Source organism: Bombina bombina, chromosome 6 (assembly GCF_027579735.1).
Source record: "Bombina bombina isolate aBomBom1 chromosome 6, aBomBom1.pri, whole genome shotgun sequence".
Classification (NCBI taxonomy): domain Eukaryota; kingdom Metazoa; phylum Chordata; class Amphibia; order Anura; family Bombinatoridae; genus Bombina; species Bombina bombina.
In genome coordinates, this window is record NC_069504.1 from 243,373,817 (window position 1) to 243,391,463 (window position 17,647).

General features: G+C 34.2%; 1 protein-coding gene across 1 annotated transcript in view; it reads left to right on the forward strand.

The window, feature by feature from the left end:
* Positions 1 to 17,045, forward strand: part of KCNC2 (potassium voltage-gated channel subfamily C member 2) — a 609,024-nt gene extending 591,979 nt beyond the window's left edge. Inside the window, 2 exon segments of the mRNA XM_053719788.1 lie at positions 885 to 1,040; positions 16,909 to 17,045. Of these exon segments, the coding sequence (XP_053575763.1) occupies positions 885 to 1,040; positions 16,909 to 17,045 (293 nt within the window).
* Positions 17,046 to 17,647: the final 602 nt, after the last annotated feature.

The window sequence follows — 17,647 nt, forward strand, 5'->3', positions numbered from 1 at the left end:
TTATTTTGTCATTTTAAATAGCTGCATTTGTGTGTTTAAACTACCACCTAAACTGAAAAATTAAATGCTACTGTATTCTCTAAAGATAACTATATAAAATAGATTCAGCAGTATAAGGATCATCTTTTTTAAAACTTTTTTGTGCATGTGTTTAGTGGAACCAATGAGATCCAGTTTCAGAAAGAAAATGCAAATTAGAAAATAAAAGGTACATTAAATGGACAGTCTACACTGCACTTAATCCTACCGATCGTTTCAGCCCAGACAAGCCTCCTGCATCTATTTCCATATATTGCAGCTTGGAGGTTATACACAAAGGTTTCAAATATTTTTCTTATTTGGCAATTTAGAAATGGCCACCAAACTCCTCCTATAGCTTTAATGCTCTGGTTGGTATGTATAATAACAGTCTACTCGCACATAGGATGTGAGAATCGCGCATGTGAATTTGTGCATGCGCTATGAGAATGGCTGAGTGTAGCTGCCTATCACACAACTCAATCAGTACTATTTGCAGGAATGTACGGGGCAAAAAGAAAATCACAAGCTGGAGAAGGTAGAGGAGAAGGGAAAAGTTTGGTGGCTATTTCAAAATGGCCAAATAAGAAAAAGATTTTAAATATTTGTCTTTTAAAAAAATGTCTAAGCTGCAATATGTAGAAATGGATGCAGGAGGCTTATCTGGGGTGAAATAATCAGTATAGACTGTCCCTTTAAATGTTCCCACACTGCAATAGCTAAAATAGTTTTATCTATGCTCATTATATTGACATTTACATTTACATTTATAATTTAAATCATGACCGTTCTGTTTTTCTTTTTCTTCTTTTTTTCCGTATATTGTTATAATGGAACTGGTGTTTCGATGAATCCTACATTAACAGGTGAAGACAGTTCAGGAAGTGATCAGCCTCTTTCACCAGGGGAGAGATACCCAATTAGACGCTCTAGTACCAGAGACAAAAACAGAAGAGGAGGTCCCTGTTTTCTTCTGACCACAAGTGATTATGCATGCAATACTGACGGAGGGATACGGAAAGGTATGTACATTTGTATTTGAGTATTTAAAAAAAAATAAAAATAAACACTGTATTACAAAAAAAGTTCTTATACTATACACATAAAAAATCATGTTTATCAAACTAGGAAAACATCTGGAAAGTAATATAAGTTTAAAGGAACACTGAACTCAAACATTTTCTTTTGTGATTCAGATAGAGCATGCAATTTTAAGCAACTTTCTAATTTACTCCTATTATCAATTTTTCTTCTTCTCTTGCTATCTTTATTTGAAAAGAAGGCATCTAAGCTTTTTTTTTACGTTCAGAACTCTGGACAGCACTTTTTTATTGGTCGATGAATTTATTCACCAATCAGCAAGGACAACCCAGGTTGTTCACCAAAAATGGGCCGGCATCTAAACTTACATTCTTGTATTTCAAATAAAGATATGAAGAGAATGAAGAAAATTTGATAATAGGAGTAAATTAGAAAGTTGCTTAAAATTTCATGCTCTATCTGAATCACAAAAGAAAAAATTTGTGTTCAGTGTCCCTTTAACAAGTAGTATCTTTTTGTGAAAACAGAGTGACATTCTTTGAATTTTTTGTAGATTTGATGCTTATTTCAAGTAAAGATCATCAACATTTTGCATCACTTTTTATTTTTTTCAACAATTATGTCAATTTAAATGGGAATAAATATGAAAAATTAAGAATCCAGTATTGGTCTGCTTTATTATATTGTTTGATTTATACCTAATATATATATATATATATATATATATATATATATATATATATATATATATATATATATATATATATATATATATAAAACTTTGCTGTAATAATACACATCAAAAACCTTTATGTAAATTCAGAAATATTATTTGCATTTTACTGGTACATATTTTAAGGATGCATTTTCATAAATTGAAAAAACAAATCAGTGTTTGTGGAAGTTTAAAATGAACAATACAATTATTGGATATTTATTTGTTTCTAATGGCAGCCAACAAAATGCAGTCTTCTTCATGTCTGGACAGTTACAATTTTTTAACAGCCTAACCAAGAACCTTTTTCTAATATGAAAGTTGTTACTTCTTACTTTTATAGCCAGAGGTTGCTTGCACAGTTATATAATACATTTTAGTACAATAGCACCTCATTGATTGCAACTTTAAATGCTTAAAATAACAGTTCATGAAGCACATTCAATGTTAAATTAGATTAGATTAGTTAAGAATAAGTATTTTATTTAACATTACTAACACACTCTGGCAACAATGACTCAACTGGTCTACCTATTCCAATTGGACTGGTTCTATGTTTGAAATTCTATATCTTTTTCTCTACTTCCTGAAAATATTCATTACTGCCTCCATGTGATTCAATTTTGTAGATGAACCATGGAGAATCCTTCATCTAAATTTTTGAAATCTCAAAATATATTCATGTCTCTTTTCTCCAATATCTTAATTTTATTTGACCTCAGAATACCGGGACTTCCAGACAAAAACTTGCCTAAAATACCAGAGCATTTTTGCTATCACTCCATTTAAACAGAAATAGAGCCTTGTTTTTTTTTATTTACCTATCAAATCTATATTTTTTTTAAGTAGACAACCCAAGGTATTGATTTAGGCCCATTTTGGTATATTTCATGCCACCATTTCACCGCCAAATGCCATCAAATAAAAAAATGTGGTACTTTTATCACAAACTTTGGGTTTCTCACAGAAATTATTTACATACTGCTTGTGCAATCATGGCACAAATGGTTGTAAAATCATCTCTGGGATCCCCTTTGTTCAGCAATAGCAGACATATATGGCTTTGCTATTGCCTTTTGGTAATTAGAAGGCCGCAAATTGCAGCTGCGCAGCACACTTCTATTATTCCCGGCAGTGAAGAGGTTAATTCTGAACCTTTTAAGGTTAATTTCAGCTTTACTGTAGAGATTACCCTCCCAGTTGACACTTACCACCCCCTGATCCCTCCCAAACAGCTCTCTACCCATCCCCCCCTACTGGTCATCCCATCTTAAGTACTGGCAGACAGTCTGCCAATTAAAACATTATTTATTTATTTTTAAAATATTTTTTTTTTAACATTTTGTAATGTTTCTGCAGTGTAGGATCGCCTTAACCCGCACACCTCCCTGATCCCCCCCTAAAACAGCTCTCTAAACCTCCTCTGCCCTAACTATTGCTGCCATCTTAGGTACTGGCAGCTGTCTGCCAGTACCTAAAAACCCTTTTATTTTCTTAATTTAATTTTTTTTTATTAAAGTTTTATTTTATTTCTGTTGTGTAGTGGTCCCACAAACTCCCCCCCCCCCGTGATAGTCATATTGTAGCCCTCCCAAACCCATTTTCTGTTGTTTAGTATCCCCATCCCTCCCTGTGCCTTTAAAAATTTGTTCCATAGTGTAGGGTCTTCCCAATCCCTCACCTTCCCTCCCCCCTCCACTGCTGAGCCACCCACCCGCCTCCTGCCCACACCTCCCGCCGGCACCAGCAGAAGATCGTTACAGACTGTGACACACACAGTGTCACTGTCTGTAACGATTAGGCATCTGATATATATATATATATATATATATATATATATATATGTAAATAATTTCAAGCACTCTCTGGACTTCTGACAACAAAAGCAAAATTTATTGTAGTGACGTTTCGGGACCAAAGCTGTCCCTTACTCTGACAAACAAACAGTGCAAAAATCAAACTTGTGTTCAGATGGTATGATCCCCCCTGTTACCATTAGTTACAGTGGTTATATAGACATATTGATTCGTACCTATCTTATCTTCTTGCTTGTGACTGAGTTTTTCTGTGGATTTAGAATGTTTTTAATATACACATGTGATTAGACTTTTACAGCCATATAGAATATTTTTTTTATTTTATTTTATTTTTCTTTTGCTATTCCACTGAGACATAACCTTACCATGTTGAAGATTGTGGTTGATGTATACGTGCAGTCTCGCAGTGATTTGCGACACTGCAGGTATTTGGGAATAATAGTGCTTGCATTGCTTTCATCGGGTGGCGTCATCTAGTTGTGATATAGTTGAAGGTGATTGGAATAAAATACTTTGACAGTGCGTGCTGGCCTGTGCCTTGGAATAGAGGATGTGGCCTTTTGCATTTGATTGCTGGGATGCTGAGACATCATTTATATGTTTGTGATAATTAGTGTGTGCATAATGGGTCACCAGTGAGCTTGATGATGGGGGTAGGAATATTGAGTTGCGGGTACATCATTTTCCGATGGTTGCCATGTCAGGAAACTGTGTTCATTGTTTGGAATTGTGCCGTCTCAATGAGTGTTGTAGTTGGGTGACGTCATTTACCCCTGAGCCTATAAGCGCTGCTGGATTAACCAGCCACGTGAGTTTGACACGGGGGTGTGTGTTGGAGCACCGATCAGGATTGGTGATGATGTTGAGTTTATACTCCGTGCTGCTGTGGCATCCTTATGAAGTGGCGATCGGGCTGCGTGATGAATGTGCAGATAAGTGCCTTACAAGTAGGTATATAGAATTATGCACCAGGTCAATGATCCAGTCGCTAAATATGAAACTAAGTGTGTGCACGCTTTTCTTTTCTTGTTATACCACAATTGCTCCTATGAATGGGGAGAGGCGTTGTTCACGCTTGGACTATTAGAGCATGAGGGGTGTGTTCACATATGTTATGGTGATATTAGCACTCAGCGGCGATCCGATCCCACTGTTTACATTTTACCTAATGCGGTTTAAAATCCCTATGATAGATGCACGGATAGCTCACAGCATAATAAGTATTGTGATTCTGTGAGTAGATGACCCTTATAGGCACATTTTACAGAATTGGTGTGACTGTGCACTAGAACCTATCAATGATGAGGGGTGTTTACCTTGTGTAATGGTAGAATCCATTTTGTGCACTTGCAAGGAGGGGTGAATCTTCGATATTTATTATATGAATCTGCACTAATATGCTTTTGCAATTTGATCTGTATGATCAGAGTTCACTTAGATATATGATGATTACACTAATACAGATATTTATGTTTATATTTTGTGACACTTTTACACATTTACAACTACACACTTGTTCGTTATCACTTATCCATACCTTATTTTGGTTTGGTCTTTAATTTTTTGCACACGCTTACCTGTGATTGGTGGCAACATAGGGGAGGGTCTGATGGGCCTATTTAAGTTTGATTTTTGCACTGTTTGTTTGTCAGAAGAAGGGACAGCTTTGGTCCCGAAACGTCACTACAATAAATTTTGCTTTTGTTGTCAGAAGTCCAGAGAGTGCTTGAAATTATTTACCTGTTACATACTCCTGAGAGCACCCTGGCGGTTGTGGAGAGTTGGTGAGAGTGCAGATACTGAACTTTGCTATTATATATATATATATATATATATATATATATATATATATATACAGTCATAGGGAAAAAAAAGTACGCCCTCTTTAAATTCTATGGTTTTACGTATCAGGACATAATAACAATCATCTGGTCCTTAGCAGGTCTTACAAATAGGTAAATACAACCTCAAATAAACAACATAACATATTACACCGTGTCATGATTTATTTAACAAAAATAAAGCCAAAATGGAGAAGCCATGGGTGAAAAATTAAATACACCCTTACAGCTTCCATAGGAATTAAGAGGCTAAGTAGCAGCCAGGTGCTGCTAATCTAATGCCCTTGATTAATTGAACATCAGCAAGTTTGACAATATCTATAAAAGCCTAAGTTTTAGCAGTTTGCTGGTCTGGAGCATGATTCAGGTGTGTATTAACACAAACATAGAAACATAGATATTGACGGCAGATAACAGCTATAGGCCCAGCAAGTCTGCCCGATATTACCTAACAGTATAAACTTATCTAGGCAAAGGATGAAAGACATCAATAATGATCTTAGAGAAGCAATTGTTGCTGCCCATCAATCTGGGAAGGGTAATAAGGCTATTTCCAAAAGTCCATTATTCTACAGTGAGAAAGATTATTCACAAGTGGGAAACATTCAAGAGTTGCCAATCTTCCCAGGAGTGGACATCCCAGCAAATTCGCCCATGGTTAGAGAAATTGCAAAAAACAAGAGTTACCTCTCAGACTCTACAGGCCTAAGTTAGCATGTTAAATGTAAAAGTTCATGACAATACAATTACAAAAAGACTGAACAAGCATGATTCGTATGGAAGGGCTGCCAGGAGAAAGCCTCTTCTCTCTAAAAAGAACATGCCAGCATAGCTTAGATTTGCAAAGTTGTAACTGAACAAACCACAAGACTTCTGGAACAATGTCCTTTGGACAGATGAGACAAAAGTGGAGATGTTAAGCCATAACGCACAGTACCATGTTTGTCGAAAACCAAACACAGCATATCAGCACTAACTACTCATACCAACTGTCAAGCACGGTGGTGATAGGGTGATGATTTGGGCTTGTTTTGCAGCCACGGGACTTGGGCATCTTGCAGTCATTGAGTCAACCCTGAACTCCTCTGTATACCAAAGTATTCTAGAGTCAAAAGTGAGGCCACCTGTTTGACAGCTAAAGCTTGGTCAAAATTGCAACAGGACAATGATCCCAAGCACACCAGCAAATCTACAACAAAATCGCTGAAAAAAGAAAAGAATCAAGGTGTTGTAATGGCCCAGACCTCAATCATATTGAAATACAGTGGCAGGACCTTAAGAGAGCTCTGTATAAACAAATGCCCACAAACCTCAATGAACTGAAGCAATGTTGGAAAGACGAGTAAGCCAAAATTCCTCCACACAGATGTGAGAGACTGATAAAGTCCTACTGAAAACAATCACTTCAAGTTATTGCAGCTAAAGGTGGTTCTTCATGCAATAATCATATGAATCATAAGGTATACTTCCTTTTTTCACACATGGCTTCTCAATTTTAGCTTTATTTTTGTTAAATCATGACACTGTGTAATATGTCATATGTTGTTGTTTATCTGAGGTTGTATTTACCTATATATATATATATATATATATATATATATATATATATATATATATATATATATATATATATAAACGGTATATACAGTATATATACATTATGTATAATAAAAACAGCTATTTCTCAGTCATAGGAGGTAAGATTTAGAATTAACTATTTAACACTACTTAAACGAGTCAAGAACATTTCTCTTTACAAAAATAGAACGCTTCATAAAGATAAAAAGCTAAACCCTTTGCAATTCACTAAAATGGAATCACTAAAAAAAGGATAGGGACACTAGGTTTTTCAAAGCAACTTTGTTTTAGTAAATGGATCTTACTTGAATGGTCATGTAGTAATTGCCATCTACAGTATAATTGGCTCCCAAAATAATAGAGGCAACTGGCAGCTGGTCACCAAGTCATTTCTCAAACATCATAGCTGCTGCTGTCATCATGCCCCATTCATAACTAATCTTTCAGTCCAAATTCCCCATCCAAATAATTTGTATAAAAGTTATATTGAGAAAGTAGAACTGTTCACTCATGGAAAACAAGGCTACCTTTTGGAGGTTGCTGCTTGGGCAAAGGAACTGGAATTATAAATACAAGGTTGTTGCTTTCTTTTGACAATTCAGAGTTTGATAAACATACCCTGGACCATTCCTTCAACAATGAATGATTGTATGCTGTTCAATGTACTGTTTAGCACCTCTTTTCTTTTTTGTTCTTTTCTTTTTCTAAGAAATGTTTTCCGACAACTGCTTGACATTGTGCGACAGTCTAACCATTTATGTCCTTTGTTTTCATTTTCGTCTTATTGTCCTCTAAAGTTATAACATATTCTTTCATAAGTCAACCTTTTTGATGCCAGTGACACAGGAACATTTTTAATCATTAGGCCATTAGGCCAGATATGCTTTTAGCATTTTGCTATTTCTAATTTAAATTCATATCATTTTTACTGCACAGTGTTTCATAGTTTTTTATGAAAAGCTATACATTTCTTCAGTACAAGTTTTATTTCTTAATTAATTTACAATGAGGCTAAAGAGGAATGTTATGAGATGATGTAGACCTAAATATAATATACAGTAGGCTAGATTAAGAGTGGAGTGCTATTTAGCACTGTCGCTCAAGTGTAAACTTTGCTAGACGGAAGTTTTTTGCATGCGTTGGGTATTACAAGTTGAAAGTAAAAAGTTTGCATGTGGTTGATAACCGACGCGCGCTAACCAAATATCACGATCACATAAATGTGTGCTCCCCATAGAAGTCAATGTAGAGCTCAGAAGAAAAAAACTAACACCTATTGCTCACACGCTAACCCGACAGGAATTATGAATAGTTCACATTCCAATGTTCTTCACATACAGGATAATGTAATTGTAAACATATATTTCAATATTTACCTATACCTGTATATCAATTCCTATTGATATATAGGTATTTATATCTATTTTACGTTAACATTATCATATATACAGTGTATATATTTAATAATAAAAATTACATTATTTTTTAAGTGAAGAACATAAGAATGTTAAATATGCATTATTGAAATACGCGTTATTGAAATATTAATAATTATTAAAAATTGTATACATACTGTAAAAATCTAAATAATCCATAGAATATATATATATAAAAAATTATTTTTTAATAATTAATATTTTTTTATGTTTTTTATTTAATATTTTACTAACGCACATTGAATTTAGCAATTCTTTGTTGCGCTAACCTGACACTGCGTTAGACCTAAATCGTGAACCTCCTAAGCGTGTTATGCATATTTTACATTCCTTTTTTCTTTACATATATAGAAATATATATTTAATTGTAAAAAATAATGCGATAATGTAAAATAGAGATTTTATACCAATATATCTAAAATTATAGATATACAGGTATAGGTTTATAAAGATAGATATAGAAATATGTGTTTACAATAAAAATTACATTATCCTGTAAGTGAACATTGGAATATTGAATATGTACAGTAAATATACAGTAAATACGTAAAAAATAAATTATATATATATATATATATATATATATACACACATACACATATTTAGACATGTATATGTATGCAGATATATGCTAAAGCCCTTTGCAGCCCTTATACTATATATCTTTGACCCCTTATAACTTTTTAATAGTTATTTTTTTGAAATAATTGTTATTAGATAGTGTTTATATGAGTATAATTTTAATTTTAAGGGTATTTATGTTGTGTGCAATGCAATGTTTTTTTCTTCCCCTACCTTTTATAAGAGCTTTTAAGTTGCGCTAACCTGACAAGCGTAAATCACGATTGTGCTTGAGTAAAAGCATTTACTTTCAACTTGTAATACGCCCTATTTCCGACATGCACAAAAGCCGAACTGCTCATGAACAAATGATATCGATCCACTCGTAATTTAGCCGAGTATATTTTGAAAATTATCTTTCCTCAATACAATAATATAAATTATGCTGTTTTACATATCCTTGATTTAAGACAGAGTGGTATATTGCTATCATGAATAATTCAATGTTCAACTTACTTTAATGTTCTCAAAATTCAGATAACTTAGATTGTAGAGTTTAAAAACACCACAAAAAAAGAATGTATAAGAATCCATCACTTAGATTACGAGTTTTGCGGTAACAGGGGTGCGTTGCTAACGAGCCTTTTTTTTAACTCTCCCTTAAGACAACGCTGGTATTATGTTTTTTTTTTTTTAAACCCGGCGTTATCCGCAAAAAGGTGAGCGTAGAGCAAAATTTAGCTCCACATCTCACCTCAATACCAGCGTTGCTTACGGTAGTGGTAAGCTGGCTAAACGTGCTTGTGCACGATTTCCCCATAGGAAACAATGGGGCTGAGCCGGCTGGAAAAAAAACCTAACACCTGCAAAAAAGCAGCGTTCAGCTTCTAACGCAGTCCCATTGATTCCTATGGGGAAATTAATTTTATGTGTAACCCTAACATGAACCCGAGCCTAAACACCCCTAATCGTACACTTATTAACCCCTAATCTGCTGCCCCCCGACATCGTCACCACCTTCATTATATTATAAACCCCTAATTAGATGCCCCCAACATCGCTGAACCCTACATTATATTTATTAACCCCTAATCTGCCCCCCCAATGTCGCTGCAACATACCTACACTTATTAACCCCTTATCTGCCGCCGCAAACGTCGCCGCCACTATAATAACGTTATTAACACCCCCTAATTTAAATATAATTTAAATAAATCAAAATAAAATAACTACAATTAAATAAATTATTCCTATTTAAAACTAAATACTTACCTATAAAATAAACCCTAAGCTAGCTACATTATAACTTATAGTTACATTGTAGCTAGCTTAAGATTTATATTTATTTTACAGGCAACTTTGTATTTATTTTAACTAGGTACAATAGTTATGAAATAGTTATTAACTATTTAATAGCTACCTAGTTAAAATAATAATAAATTTACCTATTAAATAAATCCTAACCTAAATTACAATACACCTAACACTACACTATCATTAAATTAATTACATAAACTACCTACAATTAACTACAATTAAATTAAATAAACTAAAGTATGAAAAACAATAAACACTAAATTACAGAAAATAAAAAAAAAAATTAAATTTTTTAAACTAATTACACCTAATCTAATCTCCCTAATAAAATAAAAAAGCCCCCCAAAATAATAAAATTCCCTACCTTATACTAAATTACAAATTGCCCCAAAGTAATCAGATCTTTTACCTGTAAAAAAAATACAATACCCCTCCAACATTAAAACCCACCACCCACACAACCAACCCTACTCTAAAACCCACCCAATCCCCCCTTAAAAAACCTAACACTACCCCCTTGAAGATCACCCTACCTTGAGACGTATTCACCCAGCCGGGCACAAGTGGACCTCCAGAGAGGCAGAAGTCTTTATCCGATCCGGGCAGAAGAGGACCTCCAGACAGGCAGAAGGCTTCATCCAGGCGGCATCTTCTATCTTCATCCATTGGGAGCGGAGTGGGTCCATCTTCAATCCAGCCGACACAGAGCATCCTCTTCAAGTTCAAGCGAAGAATGAACGTTCCTTTATATGACGTCATCCAAGATGGCGTCCCTTGAATTCCGATTGGCTGACAGGATTCTATCAGCCAATTGGAATTAAGGTAGGAAAAATCCTAATGGCTGATCCAATGATTGGATCAGCCAATTGGATTTTTCCTACCTTAATTCCGATTGGCTGATAGAATCCTATCAGCCAATCGGAATTCAAGGGCCGCCATCTTGGATGACGTCACTTAAAGGAACCTTCATTCTTCGCTTGGACTTCGTTTGAAGAGGATGCTCCACGTCAGCTGGATTGAAGATGGACCCGCTCCGCTCCGGATCGATGAAGATAGAAGATGCCGTCTGAATGAAGACTTCTGCCGCTTGAAGGACCTCTTCTGCCTGGATTGGATGAAGACTTCTGCCCCTCTGGAGGTCCACTTGTGCCCGGCTGGGTGAAGACATCTCAAGGTAGGGGGATCTTCAAGGGGGTAGTGTTAGTTTTTTTTTAAGGGGGGATTGGGTGGGTTTTAGAGTAGGGTTGGGTGTGTGGGTGGTGGGTTTTAATGTTGGGGGGGCATTGTATTTTTTTTACAGGTAAAAGAGCTGATTACTTTGGGGCAATGCCCCACAAAAGGCCCTTTTAAGGGCTATTTGTAATTTAGTATAGGGTAGGGAATGTTATTATTTTGGGGCTTTTTTATTTTATTAGGGGGATTAGCTTAGGTGTAATTAGTTTAAAAAAAAATATTTTTTTATTTTCTGTAATTTAGTGTTTGTTTTTTTGTACTTTAGTTTATTTTATTTAATTGTATTTAATTGTAGGTAATTTAGTAAATTAATTTAATGATAGTGTAGTGTTAGGTGTAATTGTAACTTAGGTTAGGATTTCTTTTACAGGTAAATTTGTACTTATTTTAATTAGGTAGTTATTAAATAGTTAATAACTATTTAATAACTATTGTACCTAGTTAAAATAAATACAAAATTGTCTGTAAAATAAATATAAACCCTAAGATAGCTTCAAATGTAACTATTAGTTATATTGTAGCTATCTTAGGGTTTATTTTATAGGTAAGTATTTAGTTTTAAATAGGATTAATTTATTTAATTGTAGTAATTTTATTTCGTTTTATTTAAATTATATTTAAGTTAGGGGGGATTAGACTTAGGGTTAGACTTAGGTTTAGGGGTTAATAAATTTAATATAGTAGTGGCGATGTTGGGGGCGGCAGATTAGGGGTTAATAAATGTAGATAGGTGTTGGCGATGTTAGGTATGGCAGATTAGGGGTTAATAAAATTTAACTAGTGTTTGTGAGGTGGTTTAGGGGTTAATATATTTATTACAGTGGCGGTCAGCAGATTAGGGGTTAAAAACTTTATTTAAGTGTTTGCGATGTGGGGGGGGGGGCTCGGTTTAGGGGTTAATAGGTAGTTTATGGATGTTAGTGAACTTTTTAGCACTTTAGTTTAGAGTTTTATGTTACGGCGTTAGCCCATAAAATGCTTATTTATTGACTTTAACTGCGGTAGGAGTCTTGACAAAAGAGGGTCTACCGCTCACTTCTTCCAAGACTCGTAATACCGGCGTTATGCAAGTCCAATTGAAAAGATAGGATACGCAATTGACATAGGGGATTTGCGGTAAGCTCGAGTCGCGGAAGAAAAGGGAGCGGTACACCTGTACCTGCCAGACTCGTAATACCAGCGGGTGTTAAAAAGCAGCGTTGGGACCTCTCAGCACTGCTTTTTTAAGGCTAAAGCAAGGCTCGTAATCTAGCCGCATGTTTTTCCCCAAATGTTTTTTTTTTAAAAAGCGTATTGATTAATTATTATTAATATTATTATAACAATAAAACGTATTAGATGTAAAGCCACAAAAACATACTTTTATGCTTTTCATTTTCATTACATTTCATTGCCTTTGCCTGATTTTTTTTAACATATGTCTTAATACACTTGTTCCCAAACACCTGTAAGAATAAGATTTTTCTCCAAACAAATCCTCCAAGAGCACAACCCTATTTCTGTGGTCAAACCACTCGTAATCTAGGAAATTGGTACATACTGGTATTTGTTATGAATGTATGATTCTGTCAAAAAGAACCTCAGATGGAAGCACTCATCTTGTGCCTTCTTTTAACAGACACCAACATGGGTTGATGTCACCTGATGTCTTTGCTTAACTTTATGACAAATAAGAAAGACATTGGCAATTAGTGGTACACAAGAGCAAGTAAATTATCATTAGGACACACTCAAAACACATATGAAGTGCAGTAGAATCTTGGAGAGGTACACTTTGTAATAGGGAGGAAAGGGATTATTTGTAAGGTATCGGTTGTCCAGCAAAGTAATAATGTTAAAGGGACAGTCTACTCCAGAATTTTTATTGTTTAAAAAAGAATCCCTTTATTATCCATTCTCCAGTTTTGCATAACCAACACAGTTATATTGTGCGTGAGCACCATTTTATCTATATGGCACACATACTAACACCCTCTAGCTGTGAAAAACTGTCAATATGCCATGAGATAAGAGGCGGCCTTCAAGGGTTTAGAAATTAGCATATGAGCCTACCTAGGTTTAGCTTTCAACAAAGAATACCAAGAGGACAAAGTAAATTTGATGATAAAAGTGAATTGGAAAGTTATTTAAAATTGCATGCCCTATCTGAATCATGACAGTCCACATTTAAAATAAAAAGGAGATAAAAATTATTATTATTATTAAAATTATTATTATTATTATTATTATTATTATTATTATTAATAAGAAAAGAGTATGAGCATATTCTTCCAGCCCCAACATCAGTACCATAATTTTTCATCTACACTTCAGTCATGTCGAACCTACAAGCTCTGAAAGCACATAGTTACTTGTAAAGCCGCACAGGCATGTTGTATGATGAATATATGTATAACATACAAATTTATAGCTTCGATAATACTTTTATGAAAAAATAACTGCACAAAAATTGTATAATAATGTGAATGAAATATTTCACTATATTATACGTTTATAAAATAAGCTGCAGGGCAGCAGTATTACATCAATGATTCTATTACTAATTGATCATATCTTAAAGGCAAAGTCTGCTCCAGAATTTTTATTGTTTAAAAAGATAGATAATGCCTTTATTACCTATTCCCAAATTTTGCATAACCAACGCTGTTATATTAATATCCTTTTTACCTCTGTGATTACCTTGTATCTAAGCCTCTGCAGACTGCCACCTTATTTTAGTTCTTTCAACAGACATGCAATTTTGCCAAACAGTGCTGACTCCTAGGTAACTCCATGTGCATGAGCACAATGTTTTCTATGCAGCACACATGAACTAACACCCTCTAGCTGTGAAAAACTCTCAAAATGCCCTGAAATAAGAGGCATCCATCAAGGACTTATGACATATGAGCCTACCTAAGTTTAGCTTTCAACAAAGAATGCCAAGAGTAGAAAGCAAATTTGATGATAAAAGTATATTAGGAAGTTTGCATGCCCTATCTGAATCATGAAAGTTTAATTTTGACTAGACTGTCCCTTTAAGTTTTAATTTTTATAAATATACTGTTCAAAATATGCATTTAAGAGTCCTATTAAGTATATTATATGCTGTATAATATACAGTATTTTGTAAATATATTACCTACAATTAAATACCTATATATAACTTAAATGTGCTGTCAAAAATATATTATGTCAATACTCATTTTTCATTAACGGAGCATTCTAGTACTCTCTTTGAAGATGTTTGGACAAGCTGTCAGGTTGGTTAGCTAAAGATTGTTGACATTGCCAGGAATAATCCAACAGGTCAGAAGTAGCTTTGTAAGCTTTATTTGAATGATATATACAGGTAAATGCAGTATATACTGCAACACAGATACTCTGTAAAAGTGTTCTGAAGATGGGAAGATAAGTGCCAGAGAAAGAGTAAACGGATGACAAAGGTCAAAAGAAAGACTAAAGGCCTTATGCTTGTTCTCCAGATACGATAAAAAGGGCATTGGTAGAGGCAAGAGATACAATTAAGTTCAACAGAAGAACAACTTTATTAATGCCTAAAACCAGGAAGTATAGACCAAAATGGTTCATATTGCAGGTAAAAGTCTCAGGTATAACATAACCAGTAATATCCTGATAAGTTAGGTAATGTTGTCCAACATGTTATATGAGACAGGTAGTATTTACTGTAGTGCTACACTCTTTAAATGAGCTGTAACTCCTAACTGCTATAAGTGATCTGCATGGTCAGCCTGTCCAGCTATACCTTCTACATCCAATCAGTTGATCATATCCAGTATTATCTGACATTCTAGCTAGTGTAGAACTTCAGTAGAATTCTACTCAATAAAGGTAAAAGTTTGAATCAATACATAGGATTATTTTATTGATTAAATTAAGCTGTTGCTAAAATGCCACTAGAATGTCCCAGCAAAAGAGCTCTCAATCATATCACATATTGTGGGACTGTCATGGTTTGGAAGCCCCTGTAGCATTGCTTTTCATTCAAATGTCCTTGTTTCCAAAATGAAACTAGGGACCCTCAGCTTCTTGCACAGCCCAACCCTATTCATGACATTCCAAATGCCACCTATTTAACACCCAAAACTCCAGTGCTGCCTGTCACGGCTCTACTCACAAGCTCCCTCACTTAGCCTAGGCTTCCCTGCCCTGGATAGACTTCAGGAAATATTGGAAAGTATGCTTTAATTAACTATTTAACTTACACTAGTTCATGTATTTAATAGTAAAGTAAAATTTACGAAAAACTGAATTTTATGATATCTAATCTTCATATTAAATTTATGCTTTGCTTATCAAGGTGACATACATTTCTCAAAAGCATAAAATATAATCAAAATTCTGTTAATGCTCCAAACTCTTTATCCAATAATAAGTAGACATTATTAGACATGTAAACACAGATACATGCATTATAATGTTATTTAAATAGGCAATACAATATATCTTCTCCAGTTTATTTGTAAGAGAAAAGAAATATCAACATTATTATAAAATACAAGAATTAACAAATAAGTTAAACAATAACAGGTGTTGAACAAAACAAAGTTTGCAACTATCTGCTATAATTTCTTTTTTTAGTTTAACAAAACATTAATATTTGAGTAGAACTATTTAAGTTAAAGGGGAGTTTAAAAAGTGAGGTAATACCAAGTAAACACCTGAAGCCACTCTATGTTTTTGCTTTAATTTTTATGTCATAAACTGTTTACATTTGTATGTATCAAATCTCTCTATAAGTGAAAAAGTCTAGCTTTTAACAAAATATGTATTGTTAAAAATACATATTTTTAGAAATTGATTAAAGTCTGCCCCCTACTGGTTTTCTTACGTATATATGAAAATAATTTCATGCTGTTCGTATAATCTGCTAAATGTATGTGCAGCATCTTGAATAGATTAAATAATATACTAATGGAGAATTGTTCAAAACGTACTGTTTCTAGTAGTCAATCACATAAGTGTTTTATATTTCTTAAAGAGCACACCAAAAGCTAATGTAATCATTTGCTTCATGTGTTATGTTTAGTTTGTGCACTGTTTAACATGGCATCTTGTTTCAGCTGGCACAATTATATCAGTCTGAAATAATTACACATTTCAATACATTAATAGTTAAATGTTACTTTTAATGTAATTATTATTAAAATATAATTATTTAATTGGACATGTAAAATATATACATATATTATATATATTCATATGGGAAAGGTATTAATTGTCTCAGCTTGTCATTATTTGCAGCATAATCTTTTTTGATATACTCATAACTGATTGCATTTCATTTTACTGTTTGTCTTTGTCTTTTTCTGGCTGAAATCAACCGCTGTCTGTGCATTGTTTCGTAAAAGGATATGAGAAATCCCGAAGCTTAAACAACATAGCTGGCTTGGCAGCCAATGCTCTGAGACTGTCTCCAGTAACATCACCCTACAGCTCACCTTGTCCTCTAAGACGTTCTCGATCTCCCATCCCATCTATCTTGTAAAGCAGACTACATCAATCGGCTTAATAGATTTCTCTCAAGTTCTGTTGACCACAATGGAAGTAATTAAATGTAGCATTACCTCTAGGATCCATTTAGACATATTAAACATTGCATTATCTTAACTGGGAATGCTAAGAAATGCTGGTTTGTTAAAAGATGAGTTATTTTCTTAGCTTTGAAAGTAATTTAGCTTAAAGGGTTTCAGCATATCTATTAACTGTCCAGTTTTTACTTGGCAATAAAAAGATAATAAAATGGACCAGTGGGACAGTATATTTAATTATAATATATATTTTCAGGGAGATACAGCTATACCAATGTGCTTCCAAATGATAATCAACACTTCATTTAACGTTCATTTCTTGTGAGTTTCTGATCCATTCTGAAGATGTCTGGAATCGTGTCTTTGCCTCTCGCCGTGTAAGAGATCAGACCATTTGCATGGGCCATTCCGTCTACACATCATATCAACGCAATGTCGCAAATTATGAGGGATGCAAAATCACTCAGAAATTACGCTTGGCATCGAACCATCCGCTAATCAATTTTTTTGTGCCACTGGGGTTTTATTTTCTCTTCCTTATGTCAGTTGGTATTTTAGA